The sequence below is a fragment of the Bos taurus genome, chromosome 14 (genome assembly GCF_002263795.3).
Source record: "Bos taurus isolate L1 Dominette 01449 registration number 42190680 breed Hereford chromosome 14, ARS-UCD2.0, whole genome shotgun sequence".
Classification (NCBI taxonomy): domain Eukaryota; kingdom Metazoa; phylum Chordata; class Mammalia; order Artiodactyla; family Bovidae; genus Bos; species Bos taurus.
In genome coordinates, this window is record NC_037341.1 from 21,589,235 (window position 1) to 21,610,582 (window position 21,348).

The following is a 21,348-nucleotide window of genomic DNA, read 5'->3' on the forward strand; positions in this document are numbered from 1 at the left end:
GTTCATAGATGTTTCATGGATACTTTAAAAGAACGTGTCTTCTTATCTTACGGAGTTGGATGTGACCCAGACCAATATTTGCTTTGCAGCAGTCCCAACAGTTACTTCATGGCCTCACAAACTGAAGTCCTTGGAAATGTTGGAAAGAAAAGTACATATAACACAATCTCTGATTTGGATGTAAGCCGGCTATAAGACATAATTAACTAACATACACATGGGAAATTTTATGAGTATTTTTAATAATTTTATAAGGAATTCATTTAACTTTCAAGCAAATCAAATTTATTTTAAAATGTGGTCTATCTATACAATGGAATATTGCTCAGTCTTAACAAGGAAGAAAATTATTTATTCACTATAAATTTATTTATGGCTGTACTGAGTCTTTATGGCTGTATGTGGGCTTTCTCTAGTTGTGGTGGGTGCATTTCTCATTCTGGTGGCTCCTCTTGTCTTGGAGTATGGACTCTAGAGCCCACAGGCTCAATAGTTGTGGTGAACCAGCTTAGTTGCCCCTCAGCACGTGGGATCGTCCCAGACCAGGGACCAAACCATATCCCCTGCATTGGTAGGCAGATTCTGAATCACTGGACCACCAGGAAAGTCCTCAAACAAATCAAATTTAAAGACAAAAAGCAAAAGGATGCAACTACATGACTCAGAAGGCATATTATCTATTTATATCAGAACTAAAATAAATCCATCAATAATTGTGCGTTAAATTCATGCTTAGCGCACAGAAAGGTGAAAGAAATATATGTTTGGAAACTCAGATTGAACGAGTAGATTGTTGAATGATGCACAGTAAGTTGACATTTCAAGCTGTTGCCTGGATACAGACAGCACTCTAAATTAATGGTGACTATCCGCCGACAACTCAGAAAACTTAAATAAAAACTGAATCAAACAAATTTAGCCAATTTGAGATTATACCTTCTCCCAAAACATTGGTCACTTGTTTATTAAGACATCAATCCTCTGGCTGTCCTTTCTCCTTCCATAGAAATTAATCCTCGAAGCAACTCCAGCCTGGTCTCCCACTGCCAGGGACTGCTCGTGTCTACAATGCATGCCCTTTCCTCACTGTCCTTTCTGCAAATTCTACCCATCCTAATGCTCCCTCCCCATGAAAACTTCTGCACCACCTGTCATTCTGTGATGTCCTCAGATTTGTGGGCTGCTACCTACTCCTCTCATCTCCAGGCACCAGGAGATGCTTCTCACCAGGTGCCCAGGGCTTGCCTCTTGAAGGAAATTCTCTGTTACCTAGTACAGTGATGCTGTGTTTCTCTGACTGTTCTCTGCACTTCCAGGGGGACATGCACATGGTTCTCATCTTCTTTCAAGGACTATAAGATCTTGGAGAGCAGATCTATTTGTTCTTATATTCATGAACACAGCAGGAAGCACAACTTGGGGAGGAGACTGGTGTGAAACAGATTGAGGGGGGAGCCTGTTTGGTTAGAAGTCTCTCCCAGTAAGACTCATCTGGGTTTGTGGTGAGGAGCTGGGATTTCCAGAAGAGTCCCCTAGACTGTCACCTTGTGTAGACATTCAGTTCACCATGACACTTCCAGCCTTGCAGAGAGCAGGTAGCTTACTAAATATTTCTTACATGAATGAATCCATGAGGCAAAAAGCACATGGGTTGTAAACTGCAAGCTTTTCTGTGGTTCATTTTACAGGTGGGAAGCCGTAAAATGACATGAGTGATGGGGTGGTTCCGGTCAAGGCGGTGATACCTGCCAGGAAGCTGGCTGGCATGAAGGAAGGATGGCTGAGGACAATGGAGTAGGGGCAGAAGTTGGGGCAGAGGTGGAGTCATACTGATGACCTGGCATTTGCACCAAGGCCAGAGTCTAGCAGGGCAAGTCTAACGGCAGCAATAAGCAGCAGAAAGCCATTACAACAGACCCAGCCCGAGAATGGGCAGGTGGTTGGAGAGAAGGTAGGAAATTTGAGAAAATCAGTATGTTTTGATAATTGATTAGATATAGATGGGGAGGGGGGACTGAAATAAACAATGATCACTTTAAAAAAATTACGTCATTGAAGTATAGTTGATTTACAAAGTTGTTCTAATTTCTGCTGTACAGTAAAGTGACTCAGTTACACATATATGTATTCTTATTCAAATTTTTTCCACTATGCTTTATTAAAAAATAGTGAATATACATTGATATATGTATATTCAATACACAATATTGAATATATTGTGCTATACTGTAGGACCTTCTTGTTTATCTATTTTTTCTGGGGGCCACTGTGCAAGGCATGTGGGATCTTAGTTCCCTGATCAAGGGATGGAAGTCCTCTGCACTGGAAGCATGGAGTCTTAACCATTGGGCCACCAAGGAAGACCCTATTCATTCTTTTATCTCATATGGAAATATAATTGATTAAGAATGTTTTATTAGTTTCAGGTGCACAGCAAAGTGATTCAGCTATATATAGACATGTATCTATTCTTTTTCAAGTTCTTTCCCTGTTTAGGTTATTACAGAATACTGAGCAAAGTTCTCCACGCTATACAATAGGTCCTTGTTTATCCATTCTTTATATAACAGTTTGCATCTGCTAGTCCCAAACTCCCAATACATCTCTCCCCATCCTTTACCTTGGCAACTGCATGTCTGTTCTCTATGTCTGTGAGTCTAAAACAATGATCATTTACATGGTGGTTTCATTAAGTTAAGAGGAGAAAAAAGGAGCACTTTGATGGGGGCAGATGGTGACAGGTATGGCGGAGTTGGAGAAAGACCTCCCTGGACTGAGGCTACAACAGTGTATGCTGCGTAAATGGTCGCTGGCTTGAATTAAACATTAAAGAAGTCAGATGTTCTCTATCTTTTCTTCATCTATGAGTCACTGGAAGCAGTGAAGTGCTGGATGCCAAGGCCAATGTGTGCCCATTTAAATAAGCCCTTTAGAGCAGGTTTTGATCAAATGAGCAACAGGATGATGTGGTGTGATGTGTTTGACATCTTTAAGGTAAATGTATAAGCTTGAATGTAGTCACTTGATGGATCAGAGATGAAGGTTCTGCTTGATACAGGCTCCCTGCCTGCCTCAGAGCTCCTAGACAGCAGGTAGCAGCAGGTAGCCAGTCAAAGCCTGTCTGATGAGGGAAGCATATGGTTTTTAACATCCTTGTACAGGGCAGCCAGACCATCATTAAGCTATGGACAATCTCAATTTCCTTTCGGAGCCCCAGAAGACAGACTCATTAACTTTTCAAGAATTTTTCTCCTTTGTAACCTTCAGAGAAATGCCAGCAGTTATAGAAAAGGTGAGCCCACAGACTCAACGATCTGAAGACAGATGTGGCACCAAGAGCCTTTGGAGAGATAGAATTTGTTGAAACTTAACATAAGAATTTTAATATATTTCTTTTTAAAACTGAAGTATAGTTGATTCACAATATTATAGTTTTAAGAACACACTGCTTTGATCTTTTGAGAGATTATACTCCATTTAAAGTTATTATAAAATATTGGCTGTATCCCCTGTGCTGTACAATACACCCTTGGGGTTTATTTATTTTATCCCTAGTAGTTTGTGCCTCTTGATCCCCTTCTCCTATCTTGCTCCTAATGCCACTCTTTTCCCCATTGGTAACCCCTAGTTCTTATCCCACAGGGACAAGGGCCCTGAGGCTCTGTTTATTTTTTCGTCACTAAGCAGCATATTGGATCTTAGCTCTCCAACCAAGGATCAAACCCCTGCCCCCAGCAGTGAAATCTCAGAGTCTTAACCACTGGACCACGAGGGAAGTCCCTCTTTTTTTATTTTATTTTATTGGGGTGTAGTTGTTATGCAATGTTGTGTTAGTTTCGGATATACAGCAAAGTGATTCAGTTCCACACGTGAAGTGAAAGTGAAGTCGCTCAGTCGTGTCCGACTCTTTGCGACCCCATAGACTGTAGCCTATCACGATCCTCCATCCATGGGATTTTCCAGGCAAGAGTGCTGGAGTGGATTGCCATTTCCTTCTCCAGGGGATCTTCCCCACCTCCCGCATTGCAGGCAGACACTTTACCATCTGAGCCACCAGGGAAGCCCCCAGTCTACATGAATATATGTATATATACATTCTTTTTTAGATTATTTTCTCATATAAGTTATCACAGAATATTTAGTAGTGTTCTCTGTCCTATACAGTAGGTCCTTATTGGTTATCTACCTTATGTGTGGTAGTGTGCATGTGTGTTCATCCCAAGCTTCTGATTCACCCCTTCCTCTGTTTGTTTATTTATTTATTTTACATTGTATTTACTTATTTTGACTGTGCTGGGTCTTCATTCCTGTGCGGGCTTTTCTCCAATTGCGGCGAGCATGGGCTACTCTTGCTGCAGTGCCATGGGCTTCTCATCGTGGTGGCTCCTCTTGTTGCAGAGCACAGGCTCTAGGGTGCCTGGGCTTCAGCAGTTGCAGCACGAGGGCTCAGTAGTAGCAGTTCCGGGACTCTAGAGCACACGCCCAGTAGTTGTGGCGCACGGGCTTAGTTGCTCTGGGGCATGTGGCATCTCCCTGAATCAGGGCTGGAACCTACATCTCCTGCCTTGGCAGGTGGATTCTTTACCACTGAGCCACCAGGGAAGCCCTGTTTGTTTATTTTAAAACCTATTTTCTCTCTTTTGTTCAGATTAGAAATTTCCTATTTTTCCCTTTTTCCATGTATCGATTCTTTGTCCCCTCCTGTCTGTTGTTGAGCCCATCCACAGAGCTTTTTTTTTTCCCCCTCAGTTAATATTCAAGTTTAATATAGAAGTATAAAGTTAACAAGGCAGTTTTTTGGCTATTGAAAACAATAAAATTATCCCAAAGTTGAGTGGTATCAGTTAAGCAGATTTTCTTTTTTAAAAAAATTCATTCATTTTTTAATTGAAGGATAATTATTTTACAGAATGTTGTTGTTTCTTGTCAAACCTCAGCATGAATCAGCCATAGGTATACATATGTCCCCTCCATCTTGAACCTTCCCTTCATCTCCCTCCCCATCCCACCCCTCCAGGTTGATACAGAGCCCCTGTTTGAGTTTCCTGAGACATACAGCAAATTCCCTTTTTCTATCATTTTACATATGGTAATGTAAGTTTCATGGGGTCACAAAGAGTTGGACACGACTGAGCGATTGAACTGAACTGAACTGAATGTAAGTTTCAAGTTACTCTTTCCATTCGTCTTACCCTCTCCTCCCCTGTCCCTGTGTCCATAGTCTATTCTGTATGTCTGTTTCTCCATTGCTGCCCTGCAAATATATTCTTCAGTGCCATCTTTCTAAATTCCATATATATGCATTCACTTCAGTTCAGTCGCTCAGTCGTGTCCGACTCTTTGCGACCCCATGAATCACAGCACGCCAGGCCTCCCTGTCCATCACCAACTCCCAGAGTTCACTCAGACTCATGTCCATCGAGTCAGTGATGCCATCCAGCAATCTCATCTGTCGGCCCCTTCTCCTCCTGCCCTCAATCCCTCTCAGCATCAGAGTCATTTCCAATGAGTCAACTCTTCGCATGAGTTGGCCATTAGTATATGATATTTATCTTTCTCTTTCTGATTTACTTCACCTTGTATAATAGACTCTACGTCCGTCCCCTGAGCTTTTAGTTTCCATTATTGTATTTATTTCAGTTCTAAAATTTGCATTGGGCTGCTTTTCTTTGCCGAGGCTTTCTGTTTATCACTTAATTCAAGTGTTTTGTGATTGCTCACGGAAGTATTTTTATCACCACCGCTTGTATCTTTGCAGGATAATTCTAACATTGCTGTCATTGTGCTGCTGGCTTCATTTATTGTCTTTCATTCTTTCAGCCCAGGTCTTCTTGTTCTTGGTGTGACAGGTAATTTTCTATTCAAAGCTGGACATTTTTGCCTTCTATTATGAAACTTTGCATCTTAATTAAACTGTATATTTTAACTTTTTTTTTTTTTTTTCTGGCGCTTCTCCAGCAAAAGAAGGGGCACAAGCCCATGACACTGCCAGCAGAGGTGGAAGTCCATGCTGACTCCCCAGGGCTTTTGGTCTCCTGGTTCCTGGTGGGTGGAGGTGAAAGCTGTCTCCGCTGTGGGGTCTGGTGACACTGTGTGAAATCCTCTCACTGCATGTGGTCACAAAAGTCCCTGGTTCTTCCTTCCACTGTGGAGATTTGGGGTGACCATCATAGGCTGGTGCTGGGGGGTGGCTGGGGTCCTTGCTTTCCTTTGCTGGTGTGTGTGTGGTGGGACGCAGTGTTTTCTGTGGCATTTGGCTGCAGTATTGTGGCTATTGTCTATAAACTTCTGTCCTTACAGATTATAGTTTTCCTTGTCCTTTGGCTAGAGAGCACAGATTTTTTTGGCGGTGGGAGGACTGTTTGGATCTGCACCTGCTAGTGTTTCCAGGTTGCCCGCTCTTTTGGCTCCACATCCAGGCTGAGAGAGGCAAGAAGAAAAGCTGAGGAACTTCCCCATGTCCCTCAGGCAGCAGGGTGCCTGGCTGGCCTGCTTGCTCTCTACCTCTTTGAGTTTTCTTTATTTTTGGCTGCGTTGGGTCTTTGTTGCTTTCCTCTAGTTGTGGTGAGCAGGGGTTACTCCCTGGTTGCAGCGGGCGGACTTCTCACTGCGGCGGCTTCTCTTGCGGAACGTGGGATCTCGGCACTCTAGCTTCAGCAGTTGTGGTGCATGGGCTTAGTTGCCCCTCGGCATGTGGAATCTTCCTGGACCTGGTGTCAAACCTGTGTTCCCTGCACTGGCAGGTGGATTCTTATCCACTGGACCACCAGGGAAGTCGCTGTCTCCTCCCTGTGGACTCAAGCTCATGACCTACCACGTTGATTAGGATTCAAGTGTCATTTTACGGCTCAACCAGTCACAGGTTCTTGTGGTTCAGACTGGTTTCTTGGTAAAGTGGGCACTGCCCAGACCTCTGTTTAGAATGGAAGGACTTATTTTCCTGGTAACCTGTAGTGCTGTGGACAGTTGGCCTAGGCATGCATTAGTGGCAGGGAGCCGACTTGCCAAAGTTATGCCCCTTCCTGGGGTAGCCACATCCAGACGGTCTATGCAGGAGTACAAAGCCCTCTACCCCTGCCCCAGGTGGGGACAACTTGACCACATCACACCAGCTTCAGAGCCCCCATGGGCTGGCCACCTCTGAGGCCACCACTGAGGCTACCTCAGAGCTCAACTTCTCTGTGAGTTCCATTTTACTCCCTTCCCTTCCCCCAAGGGGGCTCCAAGGGCTCTGCAAATGCAGTCTGCTTCTCAACGAGCCCCACCTGCAGGTCCCAGCAGGACAGCCTTTTTTAAATCTCCGGAGACTTTGTTTCTATTTGATAGCTCAGTTGGTAAAGAATCCGCCTGCAATGCAGGAGACCCCAGTTTGATTCCTGGGTTGGGAAGATCTGCTGGGGAAGGGATAGGCTACCCACTCTAGTATTCTTGGGCTTCCCTTCTGGTTCAACTGGTAAAAAATTCACCTGCAATGTGGGAGGCCTGGGTTCTATCCCTAGGTTGGGGAGATACCCCTGGAGAAGGGAACAGGTACCCACTCCAGTATTCTGGCCTGGAGAATTCCATGGACTACAGTTCATGGGGTTGCAAAGAGTCAGACACGACTGAGCAACTTTCACTTTCCAGTCAGTCCTGTTTGCTGGTGAGCACACCCTCAGTTCTTCTAGACAGCTGGCCCCAGGCTGGTTTAACTCATTGCTCTCTTTCTCTTTCACCCCCTTGAGCCTCGTGCCCAACTTAAAGGGGGACCTGCACACTGAGTCATTCCTTACAACTTGGAAAACTCAGAGGTTCAGCACTTCAGAGACCCTCTTCCTGCACTGAGGCCAGTTGCAGGATGCATTATTTCTTATTTCTAGCCTATTTTCCAAAGTGTTACCTACACGTTTCTTGGTCCTCCTGTTAAGACTCCTCATGCAACTTCTCAAGTTTATTGTGCCTTTTGATTACTGCTGGGCCTGGAACCTGCTCAAAGGTGCATCTCAACAAAAGTCCCTGAGTGGGGTTATGTGGAGTGTGCGCTGACCAAACTTGAGGTGTAGACAGCTCCATTTCTTACTTTTAAAGGGCTTCAAGTTAAAAGAATAGACTAATTATAATGGTGACATTCTATTTCTTTAGAATTATGATCTTGTTACAAATTCATGTACCAGAGTTTATATTTTAACTTCATTTTAATTGGAAATAAACTTTAATTATTTAGAACCTTTGCTAGGAAGATCATAAAATATAAATGTAAAAAATTATTTCACATTATGATGATTATAACTGACCCATATCAGAATGTCTGGCACTCATTTAATATCTACTTATTACATGATCTCCATCCTAAAGGAGATCAGTCCTGGGTGTACATTGGTAGGACTGATGTTGAAGCTGAAACTCCAATACTTTGGCCACCTGATGCGAAGAGCTGACTCATTTGAAAAGACCCTGATGCTGGGAGAGATTGGGGCAGGAGGAGAAGGGGACAACAGAGGATGAGGTGGTTGGATGGCATCACCGACTCAATGGACATGGGTTTGGGTAGACTCCGGGAGTTGATGATGGACAGGGAGGTCTGGCGTGCTGTGGTTCATGAGGTCGCAGAGTTGGACACGACTGAGCCACTGATCTGAACTGAACTATTATGTGAAGGAGTCATTATTATGTAATACAAAAGTACATATTCTACCTAAATTAAGTGAGTGAAAAGAGTGAAAAATTAAAGTGTTAGTCATTCAGTCGTGTCTGAGTCTTTGCGACCTCAGGGACTATAGACTGAGTGCATCTACAAAAGAAAAATTCTTCAGAAAATTAAGCTTCATCAGAGAGTTGAAAATGTGATATTTTAGAGAGGCTGCCTTATTATACCTGCACCTTATTAACGGTTGTCTCTGGACTCATAAGAGAAAAGAAAACAGCTGAGCGAGGAGAGGAGAGGACATGAAGGGTCCCCTGGGTTGCTATGACATCACCCTCTTGGTTTATCACAAACTGACCTGAAGTAACCTGGATACATGATGGTTGCACGTCACTAACATACTATCAAGAGTTATTGAGTTATAAATTATTTTTTTAAATCATTTATATACTTTTTATTTTACTTTTGCTGCACTGGGTCTTCACGGCTTTGTGCGGGCTTTCTCTAGTTGCAGTGCTTGGGCTTCTCCTTGCTGCGGCTTCCCTTGTTGCGGAGCGCTGGCTCCAGGTACTCAGGCTTCAGAAGTTGTGGCACACGGGCTTAGTTGCTCCACAGCATGTGGACTCTTTCCGGACCAGGGATCGAACAGGAGTCACCTACACTGGCAGGTGGATTCTTATCCACTGAACCACCAGAGACGTCCTTGAGCGCTATTAAGAACTGAAAATTTAAGTAAAATGTTCTCTGGTAAACAAAAGTGTCTGCAGTTTGTAAAAATATTAGGCAAATCAGACAGCTTAATAGGATGTAATTTCAAGGCTTGCTTGCATGACCTTTTTTTTTTTAATACTCAGAATTGTGTTACTTATTTATAAGGGGTCCTGGATATCTTATTTCTTTTCCTGGCCTTCTAAAGCAAAAATCAAAGAAGTGCAGTCTGGGGGAGTAATTAGGAGCAAAGGCTGGTCTGGTTCTAAACTCTCCAGCATCTGCCTACCATTTTGTGACCTTCCACCGTGTTGTCTACGCCTAGCCTTCTCACTGAGAGGATGGCAGGCAGTAACAGCACTGAGCTGAGAATTAGACGAGATGACACAGGTGAACCTGGCCCTTCACACATCTCCAGTAAACCTAAGTTTCTTACCAGAATGAGTTTTCTGCCATTGTCCTTCCAAACACTCCCACTTTCCTTCGGGCTATCATGGAAAGCGACATCCATCTTGATTTCAGTCATCAAAACTGTAAGACTGTGCTCGCTTCGGCAGCACATATACTAAAACTGGAACGATACAGAGAAGATTAGCATGGCCCCTGTGCAAGGATGACACGCAAATTCATGAAGCGTTCCATATTTTTAAAATGGGCCAAAGAACTAAATAGACATTTCTCCAAAGAAGACATATAGATGGCTAACAAACACATGAAAAGATGCTCAACATCACTCATTATCAGAGAAATGCAAATCAAAACCACTATGAGGTAGCATTTCACACCAGTCAGAATGGCTGCGATCCAAAAGTCTACAAATAATAAATGCTGGAGAGGGTGTGGAGAAAAGGGAACCCTCTTACACTGTTGGTGGGAATGCAAACTAGTACAGCCACTATGGAGAACAGTGTGGAGATTCCTTAAAAAACTGGAAATAGAACTGCCTTATGACCCAGCAATCCCACTGCTGGGCATACACACTGAGGAAACCAGAAGGGAAAGAGACACGTGTACCCCAATGTTCATCGCGGCACTGTTTATAATAGCCAGGACATGGAAGCAACCTAGATGTCCATCAGCAGATGAATGGATAAGAAAGCTGTGGTACATATACACAATGGAGTATTACTCAGCCATTAAAAAGAATACATTTGAATCAGTTCTAATGAGGTGGATGAAACTGGAACCTATTATACAGAGTGAAGTAAGCCAGAAGGAAAAACACCAATACAGTATACTAACGCATATATATGGAATTTAGAAAGATGGTAACAATAACCCTGTGTACGAGACAGCAAAAGAGACACTGATGTATAGAACAGTCTTATGGACTCTGTGGGAGAGGGAGAGGGTGGGAAGAATTGGGAGAATGGCATTGAAACATGTAAAATATCATGTAAGAAACGATTTGCCAGTCCAGGTTCGATGCACGATACTGGATGCTTGGGGCTAGTGCACTGGGACGACCCAGAGGGATGGTGTGGGGAGGGAGGAGGGAGGAGGGTTCAGGATGGGGAGCACGTGTATACCTGTGGCGGATTCATTTTGATATTTGGCAAAACTAATACAATATTGTAAAGTTTAAAAATAAAATAAAATTTAAAAAAAAATGAAAAAAAATTCCTGTATAAAAACAAAACAAACAAAAAAAAAACTGTAAGACTTCTTGACCAGTTCCTTCACAAGAGCTAGTCTTGAAACAAGTAGAACTTTACAGGATTCATAGATTCAGCTTCCCTCAGGCATCTTCAGAATTCCCAGGTGGTGCTAGTGGTAAAGAACGTGTCTGCCAATGCAGGAGATATAAGAGATGCGGGTTCAATCCCTGGGTCAGGAAGATCCCCTGGAGGAGAGCATGGCAACCCACTCCGGTATTCTTGCCTGGAGAATCCCCATGGACAGAGGAGACAGTCCACGTGGTCGCAAAGAGTCGGATATGACTGAAGCGACTAAGCACGCATGCATGCAAGGCATCTACAACTTGGGTGGGAGATGTTTTCCCAAGGAAGCCTTGCAAACAGCGTTGGTTTCTCAGAGCTGCTAGTGCAGTGTGGTCTTGGGTATCACGCTGCGGGGCCCAGAGCTCTTCTGGGGGCAGCCAAGGTGTGTGTCTTTGATTCTTCAGGCCTGTGCAACACTGGGAAGGTACAGGTCATCTGGGGGAGGTGGCCCAGGAACACGGCAGCAGAACTCTTTCAAATCACAGCAAAGAGGGGAAAAGCCCATGTTGTGTAGAGATGTTAAATCCTGAATAGTAAATTACCATACACATACAGGGTTATTATGCCATCTTACATCTTTTCCAGGTCTCAGTATTATATTCTAGGTACCTTAATAAAAACCTCCAAAATTATTAATATTACCTGTGTTTCTCACATAGGGCCATAAAAGAAAGCAGATGAATGATAATAGCCTTTGGTCTTTTATTAAAGTCTTGTGACCTTTAAGTTACAGAAACGTAAGCCATACATACATTGCCTGCCAGCCAACCTGACAGTCAAGCTGTAAATATCGTTAGTTTTACAGGCAGCCTCGCAAGTTATAAGGCTGGCCAAGCGTAACCACAGAGAAACATGGATAATGAACAACAGCCAGGACCACCTCTGCAAGTGTACCATGCAGGCAGCACATAACTGGTTTCATCTGAGGTCATCCTTGCTTGCAGTTTCCTCCACCACCCTGAGCAGTTAACTGAAAATCTGAAGACAACGCTTGGATTGAAACATCTCTGAAATATTTGAAATGACAATATCACTTGAGAAGGTTCATGATGAACTCAGTAGCATCCTTCAATACAGTAATTTGAATGTATTGATTCATCTGTTAAACACTTATTGAGCACCTCCTGTGTGCCTGACAGTCAAAACACAGAGATGAAGGCTATGTTCGCCTCTTTAAGTTGGCCCTGCAGTCCCAAAGGTCACTGTGCCTGTCACAGCCCATGTGAACATCCTTACATTCAATCATCTTCCGCTGAAAAATCTGCTCCCTAAAGACTAACACGTAAAGTCAACATGCAATGAGGATGAATCTCTTGTCCTCTGTGATAGAACAGAACCAGAGTGACCAACCTGCAACCAGGTAGCTAGTTGTTCCTCCTGGAGAATTGTTCCCTGTTTGGGTCTAAGGCATTTCTCTCTGCTGTTGGCAGATGAGGCAGCAGAGAGCAAGGTCAGCCTTGGTGAAGAGAAGTGTGTGTTGGCAGAAGCCACGAATAGCATCCTTATCACCATGGATACCTTTCTCTTGTCTGTGAAAAGGTACAGGGGGTTGGGGGAGGATGCTGACTGAATCCACAGAGCGCATCAGTGTGTCCCTGGGTCCTGAGAGCCCCCTAGGCCATGGATGCCCTTGGATGAGTATTTACAGGAGAGTGTGGTGGGTGGGCAGCCTTGAATGGTGCTTCCCGCTGTCCCTGCCTCCGGGCATTCATATCCCTGTGCGATGCCCTCCCATTGAGCGTGGGCTGGACTCAAGGTCTTGCTTCCAGGAAATGAAATGTGGTCACATGCCACTGAGGTGACAAGAGCCTGTCTGGCTCCTCCTGCCCTGACCGTAAGGGTGACCTGTCATGTGATGAGGGGCGGGTCATGACTGCAGCCCATGTGAGGGACTAACGCTTCCAGTCCCAGAAACTGACTCTTGCCCACAATCACTTTCCCTGGAGGTGGATCCTGTCCAGGAGACAGCAGCTCTGACACCTGGACTGCATCCTCAGCAGATGGTGAAGCAGGGAACCAGCTAAGTCATTACTTGGTTGTTATTTTAATTCACCAAGTTTTGGAGGGTCATTTGCTATAACAGATAGCAACACATAATTAATACAAACCCCGTTTGAGAGATCTGTCCACAGAGGTACATGGTCACCCCAAGCCTCTTTGTCACTAGTCTTCCAATCCTGTCCTTTCTGTATCCCTCACTGACCATTTAGCCAATCCATTAGCTACTATAATGAACTGATGTGGGCTTCCCAGGTGGTGCTGGTAGTAAAGAACCCACCTGCCAATGCAGGAGACATAAGAGACACAGGTTCGATCCTTGAGTCAGGAAGATCCCCTGGAGTAGGGCATGGCAACCCACTGAAGTATTCATGCCTGGAGAATCCCATGGATAGAGGAACCTGGTGGGCTACAGTCCATAGGATCAGAAAGAGTCTGACGTGACTAAAGTGACTTAGCACACACACAGGAATTGATATAGGTGGATATTTCCCGTTATCCATCACACCAGAGAAGGTAGACCAGTTTTCTTTCAAACAACATGAAAGATGGCTGAGATATCAGTTAGGATGAAATTGTGCTGTAATTTCCTGAGAGACTACCATTTGATTGTCCTGTGTGTTATGGTCTCGTAACAAAGAACAAAAAAGGTCATTTCATCTTTAAGAGGATTACATCTATCAGAATCAGAACTCTTATTCTCTGCTGCTGTAAAGATGGATGTGATTTTGAGACCTTTTTCAAGTAATTTGTTTTTGAGGTATTGGGATTAACATCATCAATGGTTGATCTCTAATAGGCTACTTTCTCTGGTCCCATATTTCTGGAAGTTGGATGGGAAAGGATCCCTCAAATCTTTATTTTCTCCTTAGGGCTCTGTTCTAATCTCCAGGCTCACTTGTCTCTTGAAAACCACACCAAGAACTTCATCACACATTTAACAAATCCCAAATAGCCCCTTACCTCTGTCTCCCACATTCCACTTCCTTCATCTTCCAGGTCATTCTGGTCAAAGTTTATGTTTCTTTCTCCCTATCATTGGTCAGAGGTGCACCATCCTCCTAGTTTCCTGGAATGCTGCTGCTGCTAAGTCACTTCAGTCGTGTCCGACTCTGTGCGACCCCATAGACAGAAGCCCACCAGGCTCCTCTGTCCCTGGGATTCTCCAGGCAAGAACACTGGAGTGGGTTGCCATTTCCTTCTCCAATGCATGAAAGTGAAAAGTGAAAGTGAAGTCACTCAGTTGTGTCCGACTCTTAGCGACCCCATGGACTGGAGCCTACCAGGCTCCTCTGTCCATGGGATTTTCCAGGCAAGAGTACTGGAGTGGGGTGCCATTTCCTGGAATAGAATGTCAAAATTCTTCTCTCCTCAAGGTTCACTATGCAGTTTCATGTCTCATTCTGTTGTTCACGCTCTTTGACCAGGACTGTCCGTATCATCTTATCCTCATCGTATCCTTCAGAGATCAGCTGCAACGCCACCTCCTCAGTGGAGCCTACCCTGCTTTCCCCCGACTGGGAAGAACAATTCTTCTCATGGACTCCCACCAGACTTTGCCTCAATCCTACTTCACCTTTATTATGGCACTTTATTCTTTGCTGCATTTTCTAAGGTGTGTTCTGAAGAATGCTTATCTCTGGGAAGCATCCACATAAAGAACTGTTCTCAGGTAACCAGTCTATGGGATTCTGCCTACTGCAGTATGAACTGGCATTCCCGATTAACGTTAGTATACTCAGGATTCTGAGAGGACCTGCAGTAAGAAACGTCTTCAGCCTTCACCTCCTGTTCTACCATTTTTCACTTCGGATTTACGATTACCTTGCACAACTCTTTTGCCTTGTTGATAGCTGCTTTCTCACCATCCTGTTTCTCGGTGTTCTACACATTGTCTTATGCATTAGGATTCCTCGGTGACTGTGGTATACGTCATGCATTTTCCACACCCTGAGGCAGACAAATCTCAGATAACATTTTGGTGATATTTTCTTCCAGCCGACTCTGTGAGAACTTGACCCCGGCCATCAGGAAGTAAAGGAAATAAATTATTTAACTACCACCAGAAAGAGCTGACTGAGAAATTAGGACTGCTCGGAGCCACTATTAGTGAGAGAAGAGAGGAAGGTGAATAAACGACATAGCAAGATTTTAAATGGAACAATTATAAACTCTTGGATGAAAGAAGACACAAAAATTTTAAGATTCATGATTTGAACTAAATATTAGAGCACGTGTTCCATTGGATAAAGTGCTGATGAGTCAGCCTGGTCAGAAAAGCACCCAGCCTCTCCTGGGTGAACACGCCAGCCTGGGATAATGCATAATCGGCCATGAGTTGGCCAGTAAGTGCCTGGTCCCCATAGGTATCATATTTCAGACTTCAACTCTACTGCTGTGTGAGTCTCTGTGCTATTGACCTGCCTTCCAGTATAATGATGAGGAATTATCCTCTTACTAACATCTTGAACCGGTGTGGTACATCTGTTACAATCAATGAACCGGTATCCATCAATTATTTTAATCAAAGTTCGTACTTTATAACAGAGTTCGTGCTTTGTCTGTTCCCCCACCCACCCTTCACAACTTGATGAACAAATTTGGCAACCACTTTGTTTTGATCAGTTTCCTTCTGTGAATCCCTCAGGAGTACAACGCGCAGAAATCAGAAAGTGCTGTCATCTGTTTAGTGTCATCAAAGCATTTCATTTTTGAAACAGTAATAACCAAGCATCTCTAAGAAGCTTTATTTCAAAAAAAACAAATGAACACAGAAAAATGTTGCAACTTATTTTATTACTAGAAATGTCTTCTGGGGAACATCTGGGTAAACAAAGCAGCATTATACATACACTTCTGCCCTCAGGCTTGAGGCTGCCAGCACCTTCATCACCCATCTCTCAGTCATAATGATGCTTATGGCACATGGGGTTCCAATATGAAGACCCATTAGGAGCAATTTGTGTTTATTATTTTATCTTCATAAGTTGCAAAAGCAAACTGATACTAGAGTGCTCTTTGAGAAGAAAAGCATTTCCCTCTACTCCTTCTAGGTTCTTATGGCTGGTCCAGGAATTAAACTGTTGTGAGACGGACTGACAGGAGAAACTCAGATTTAATTATGTACACACAGGGCCCCAGTCCTATGAGGCCCCAGGACAAGTTTGAGGGTTCCATGGCATCTGAGGGTGGGGGGCAGGTGGGGACTTCAGCAAGGGTGAGGCAGTTCACATGGAGACAGACAAGCAGGTGTTTGGTGAACAGATGTTTGTGGGGCTTGCAGGGACAATGGGACACAGAGCAGACTCTGGTCTCTAGGCCCCATCCAACTCCCCCACCCCGCCAAAGCCATGCTCTTTGTAGATCTCTGGGGATAGTGCCCTTGTGTGCCAGGACCTTCCCCCTGAGTTCTGTTGGCAGGTAAGGGGCAAGTAAAAAGAAAGACTTTCTATTGCATTAGCTAAGATTTCCAGTACAATATGAAAAAGAGTGGTGAGAAGGAACACTTTTGCTTTGCTCCAATCTAGGGGGAAAGTGTGTATTAGCTTCTCATTATTAGGTGTGATTTACCTGGAGGGTTTTTTGAGTAAATGTTCCTTCTCCAGGTGATGAAGTTCTTCACTATTCCTGCTGAGAGTTTTATCATAAATGGGGGTTGAACTTGGTCAAATGTTTTTGCCATTTCTATGGATATGATATGTGATTTTTCTTCAAATGGCTGTTGATGTGATAGATTATATGAATGGATTTTTAAATGTTGTAACAAGCTTGTATATCTGGGGTAAATCCCATGTGGTCATGTTGTACAATGTTCTTGACACAATGTTGGATTAAATTTGCTAAGATTTTGTTGAGTCTTTTTCATCTGTGTTCATGAATTTGTTGTTTTCCTTCCTTGTAAGGTCTTTTCTTGGTTTTGGTATCAGGGTAATGTTTCAACAAATGCCAATGAATTGAGATCATATTGAGTTTGGTCTCTGTCCACATGCAGCTAAGCTGGACATCAGTAATTTAAAAGCTAGAAAGTCTTCAAATGCTTGCAAATGAAGCAGTTATATATGTATATACACACATACATATAGACAGATACATGCATACGTGTTAGGTAGTTGCTCAGTTGTGTGTGACTCTTTGTGACCCCGTGGACTGCCAGCCTGCCAGGCTCCTCTGTCCATGGGAATCTCCAGGCAAGAATACTGCCGTGGGTTGCCATTTCCTTCTCCAGGGGATCTTCCCTATCCAGGGATGCATAGCTACATATATATGTATGTGTGTGTTATATGTACACTATCTGTGCTATATACTTTATACTTTTTTCTTTCACTTAACATCATGTTGTGTTTGCCACATTTTTGCTCATGGATGTAGCCTGACTCTCTTGTCATTTTTTTCACACAAAGCATGAAACTGCAGGGAAATCAAAATTATACAGATTCTAGTAAAAAGAGGACTGAGTGGGTAAGGGAAAGCATTTGGATTTCTGCCCCTTCCAAGCTTCTTCCACTGGCTGCTTCCAGTCTCCTCCTCAGTGTCTCAGGCCCTGTCCTCTACCAAGGCATCACAAAGGACCAAACATGCGTGTTACTCGGGTTCTTGCTCCTGTGAAAGGGAGACTTATCCCAGGGACGCGGCACAGACTCTCATGAGCTGTAATTTGCTGGCTTTCCCAAAGGATGGTGGAGGAAGAAAACAGGAATGAAAAAAAACCTTTTAGAAAATGTTTATTTTTTTGTGTTTCTTACATGTTTTGTTTACTGCTTTAAATGTAGCTTTCTAGAATTGTTGTGAGCATTTTCTGTAGCATTCAATATATTTTTTAATTTTACGGGGCTTCCCAGAGGACTCAGTGGTAAAGAATCCACCTGCCAATGCTGGAGACCCAGGTTCCATCCTTGGGTCGGGAAGATCCCCTGGAGGAGAAAATAGCAACCCACTCCAGTATTCTTGCCTGGAGAATCCCATGGACAGAGGAGCCTGGCAGGCTACAGTCATGGGGTCGCACTGAGCCCGCTCGATTTAGCGACTAACAACAACAAATTGGGGGTAGAGTGTAAAAAAAAAAAAAACTGGAATGGGAGCGTCGACTGTATTGCTCTCCTTTTAAAACAGACTCTAACTTTGCTTTTCTTTCATTTAAGTCTTAACAGAAGAGTTTTTCATTAATTCAAATCGAGTGAGGTCACACTCCTGGAAGGAAGAAAGTGATTTCTTAAGTTTCGGGTAATGCGATTCTAGGTTCGAGCCCTATTCTGCTTGCGGTTGGGCGCTAGGGGTGGCGGTCAGATCTCCAGGGCTCGCGGTCTGGGTTGCACCAGCCCACGGCTTCCAGGCGGGAGGCGGGACCCGCCAAGGCTCCGGCGGACGTCTCGCGGCTCACACCGGGAGGAGGCGAGCAGCCCGCCCGCGCCGCCGCTGCCTCTCCCGCCGGCTCGCGAAGACGCAGACCCGGTCCCCGCATCGGCCGGGTGAGCCAGCTGCTGTTGTTGGGTGCGCTGTTCCCCGGGGCGCACGGAACCTCGTGGGACCCAAGCTGGCCGCTGCAGGACTCTCTGGGCTGACTCGGACCTCCGGGGGCGGGGTGGGAGCTCAGGTAGGGGAAGTGGGTTTGTGTTTCTCCTATAAAGGTAAGGACTCTTCTCTCTAGCACTTCCTGATGTAGCCAACGAGCCAGAGGAAGATTTCAACAGGTGGCCGAGAGCGATCACGTGGGGCAGGTTGGGCGCCGGCCGCCCCCTCCCTTAGGAACTGCTCTTCTCCGCAGAGCTGCGCGTGGTCCACAAGCCTCAGTGGTGCCCTCCGTCCATTCCGCCTCGCAGCCCCGGAGTCCGCGGCGCTGTTGCGCGGAGAGGGCGGCAGGAACGGGCCTCCCGTAGAAGGCCGGTGACTAGCTCGGAGCGCTGGTCGGGTCCCCGGGACCGCAGACCCCCGCGGGGCAACGGCGGAGAAGACCGAGTCTCTGTCCTCGCCAGGATGCACAACGCGTCGTACTGGGGGCCGGAGCGCGCCAACACGTCGTGCCCCGCGCCCGCACCCACGCTCGGCTGTCCCAACGCGTCCGGGCCGGCGCCGCCGCTGCCGCCGCCGCTGGCCGTAGCCGTGCCCGTTGTGTACGCGGTGATCTGCGCAGTGGGACTGGCGGGCAACTCGGCGGTACTGTTCGTGCTGCTGCGGGCGCCGCGCAGGAAGACCGTCACCAACCTGTTCATCCTCAACCTGGCCGTGGCCGACGAGCTTTTCACGCTCGTGCTGCCTGTCAACATCGCCGACTTTCTGCTGAGGCGCTGGCCCTTCGGGGAGCTCCTATGCAAGCTCGTCGTGGCCGTCGATCAGTACAACACCTTCTCCAGCCTCTATTTCCTCACGGTCATGAGCGCCGACCGCTACCTGGTGGTGCTGGCCACCGCCGAGTCGCGCCGGGTGGCCGGCCGCACGTACGGCGCCGCGCGCGCGGTGAGCCTGGCCGTCTGGGGGGTCGCGACCCTGGTGGTGCTGCCCTTCGCGGTGTTCGCGCGGCTCGACGAGGAGCAGGGCCGGCGCCAGTGCGTACTGGTCTTCCCGCAGCCCGAGGCCTTGTGGTGGCGCGCGAGCCGCCTGTACACGCTGGTGCTCGGCTTCGCCATCCCAGTGTCCACCATCTGCGTCCTCTACACCTCGCTGCTGTGCCGGCTGCGCGCCATACGCCTCGACAGCCACGCCAAGGCCCTGGACCGCGCCAAGAAGCGGGTGACCGTCCTGGTGGTGGCCATCCTGGCCGTGTGCCTCCTCTGCTGGACGCCCTACCACCTGAGCACCGTGGTGGCGCTCACCACCGACCTCCCGCAGACGCCGCTGGTCATCGCCGTGTCCTACTTCATCACCAGCCTGAGCTACGCCAACAGCTGCCTCAACCCTTTCCTCTACGCCTTCCTGGACGACAGCTTCCGCCGGAGCCTCCGCCAGCTGCTGGCGTGCCGCACCACCTCCTGAGCCCGATAACAAGGAGCCGGCGTTCGGGGTCGCTCAGGGTGGTTCCCGACCCGCGGCGCTCCCGAAACCCCTCCCCCAGCTTGCTAGAGATGCGGATTCTTGGGCCTGTCCCGGGACCTCCGACCTCGGAAGCTCTGTGGCTGCGCGCGCAATTTGAATTTGTCGAGGCCTCAGGGTGCTGCGGGAGCGCGCGGAGCTTGGGGACCGCTGCGGCTGACAGCGCACAGACGGCTGCCTAATGCCAAAGGGCACCGAGGCAACACCGAAGCAACCCCTGAGCTTGACACGGGAGGGGAGGAAGGGGGTCGTGATGCTGAGACCCACTTTCCGTTCCCCTCTAGCCTCCCGCCCCAGCCGAGCGCAGCCCCGATCTAGGAAGAGCCCTCGGCGCCGTCATGGGAGAGGCCCAAGTATGCTGCGGGCGCCCTGGCGTCGGCTCCACGCTCGGCTTCTCGAATTTCCAGCAGCGACCGTCTGCGCCGCTCCAGCTGCAGAGCAGCCTGGCACCGGCCCCTGGCGTTTTTCCGCGCGCTCTCGCCGCGGGGGAAGAGGGTCCGGGTGCGCGCGGGCGCTCCCACCTCGCCAAGCTGGAGAGAGGCTGAGGCCGCCCGGGAATTTGCGAGGGACACAGAGCAGCTCGGGTGACGGGGCAGGGGATGAATGTGTGCGTCCGTGTGTGTGTGTGTGTGTGTGTGTGTGAATGTGTGTGTGTGCGCGCGCGCCTATCGGAAGCCGGGGCTTTGGGTGAAGGAGGATGGAAATGGGCTGTGATGTCTACACAGCAGTTATTAATATAAAAGCGGTGATAAACCCTTCGTGTCCCAGCCACTTCTCTCTTAGCCTTTCCACTTTCCCACTCCTATGGTCACCGCGGAGCCCCCGCGCCAGGCTCGGGAAAGGCCAGGAGCCGAGTCCCTGGCAGGGTTGCGGCGCCCCCTGGTGGAGCCACTGCAGGCGCCGAGCATCCCAAACAGCGCTGTGTGGACAGGTGAGCGAGCGCACATGCGAAGCCGCACTTTTCCTTGGCTCGGTTACTCGTCATCGCTTCCCTCTGCAGAGGGATTCAGTCCCCCTACGCCCCTCTGCCCCCGACGACCTCTAGTACAGCTTGGAGCAGTTCTTTGCAATTCTTTGTGTGCATATTGCTTTTCGAGGTTGAGAACTCTATAAATATGTGTGTACTAAAACGTGTACAAAAACGTGTACTAATCTCACAGGCTTTTGTGGACTTAATGAGGTCAAGAGGAGATGCACATCCACTCCAGCGTTCCCTTTCTCCTCATATGCTTCATCCTCTTCGCCTCAGAGAGAGCTGAAATGATGAGACCTTAT

At 46.8% G+C, this 21,348-nt stretch overlaps 1 protein-coding gene and 1 non-coding gene across 2 annotated transcripts; both read left to right on the forward strand.

Annotated features, from left to right (window-relative positions):
- Positions 1-9,872: 9,872 nt before the first annotated feature.
- Positions 9,873-9,979, forward strand: LOC112449643 (U6 spliceosomal RNA). The gene has a single exon (XR_003038241.1). It is a non-coding gene; the product is annotated as a U6 spliceosomal RNA (small nuclear RNA).
- A 9,041-nt stretch (positions 9,980-19,020) lies between these two features.
- On the forward strand, positions 19,021-20,016 carry NPBWR1 (neuropeptides B and W receptor 1). The gene has a single exon (NM_174074.2). It carries the CDS (start codon positions 19,021-19,023, stop codon positions 20,014-20,016), a length of 996 nt encoding a protein of 331 aa, NP_776499.2.
- Positions 20,017-21,348: the final 1,332 nt, after the last annotated feature.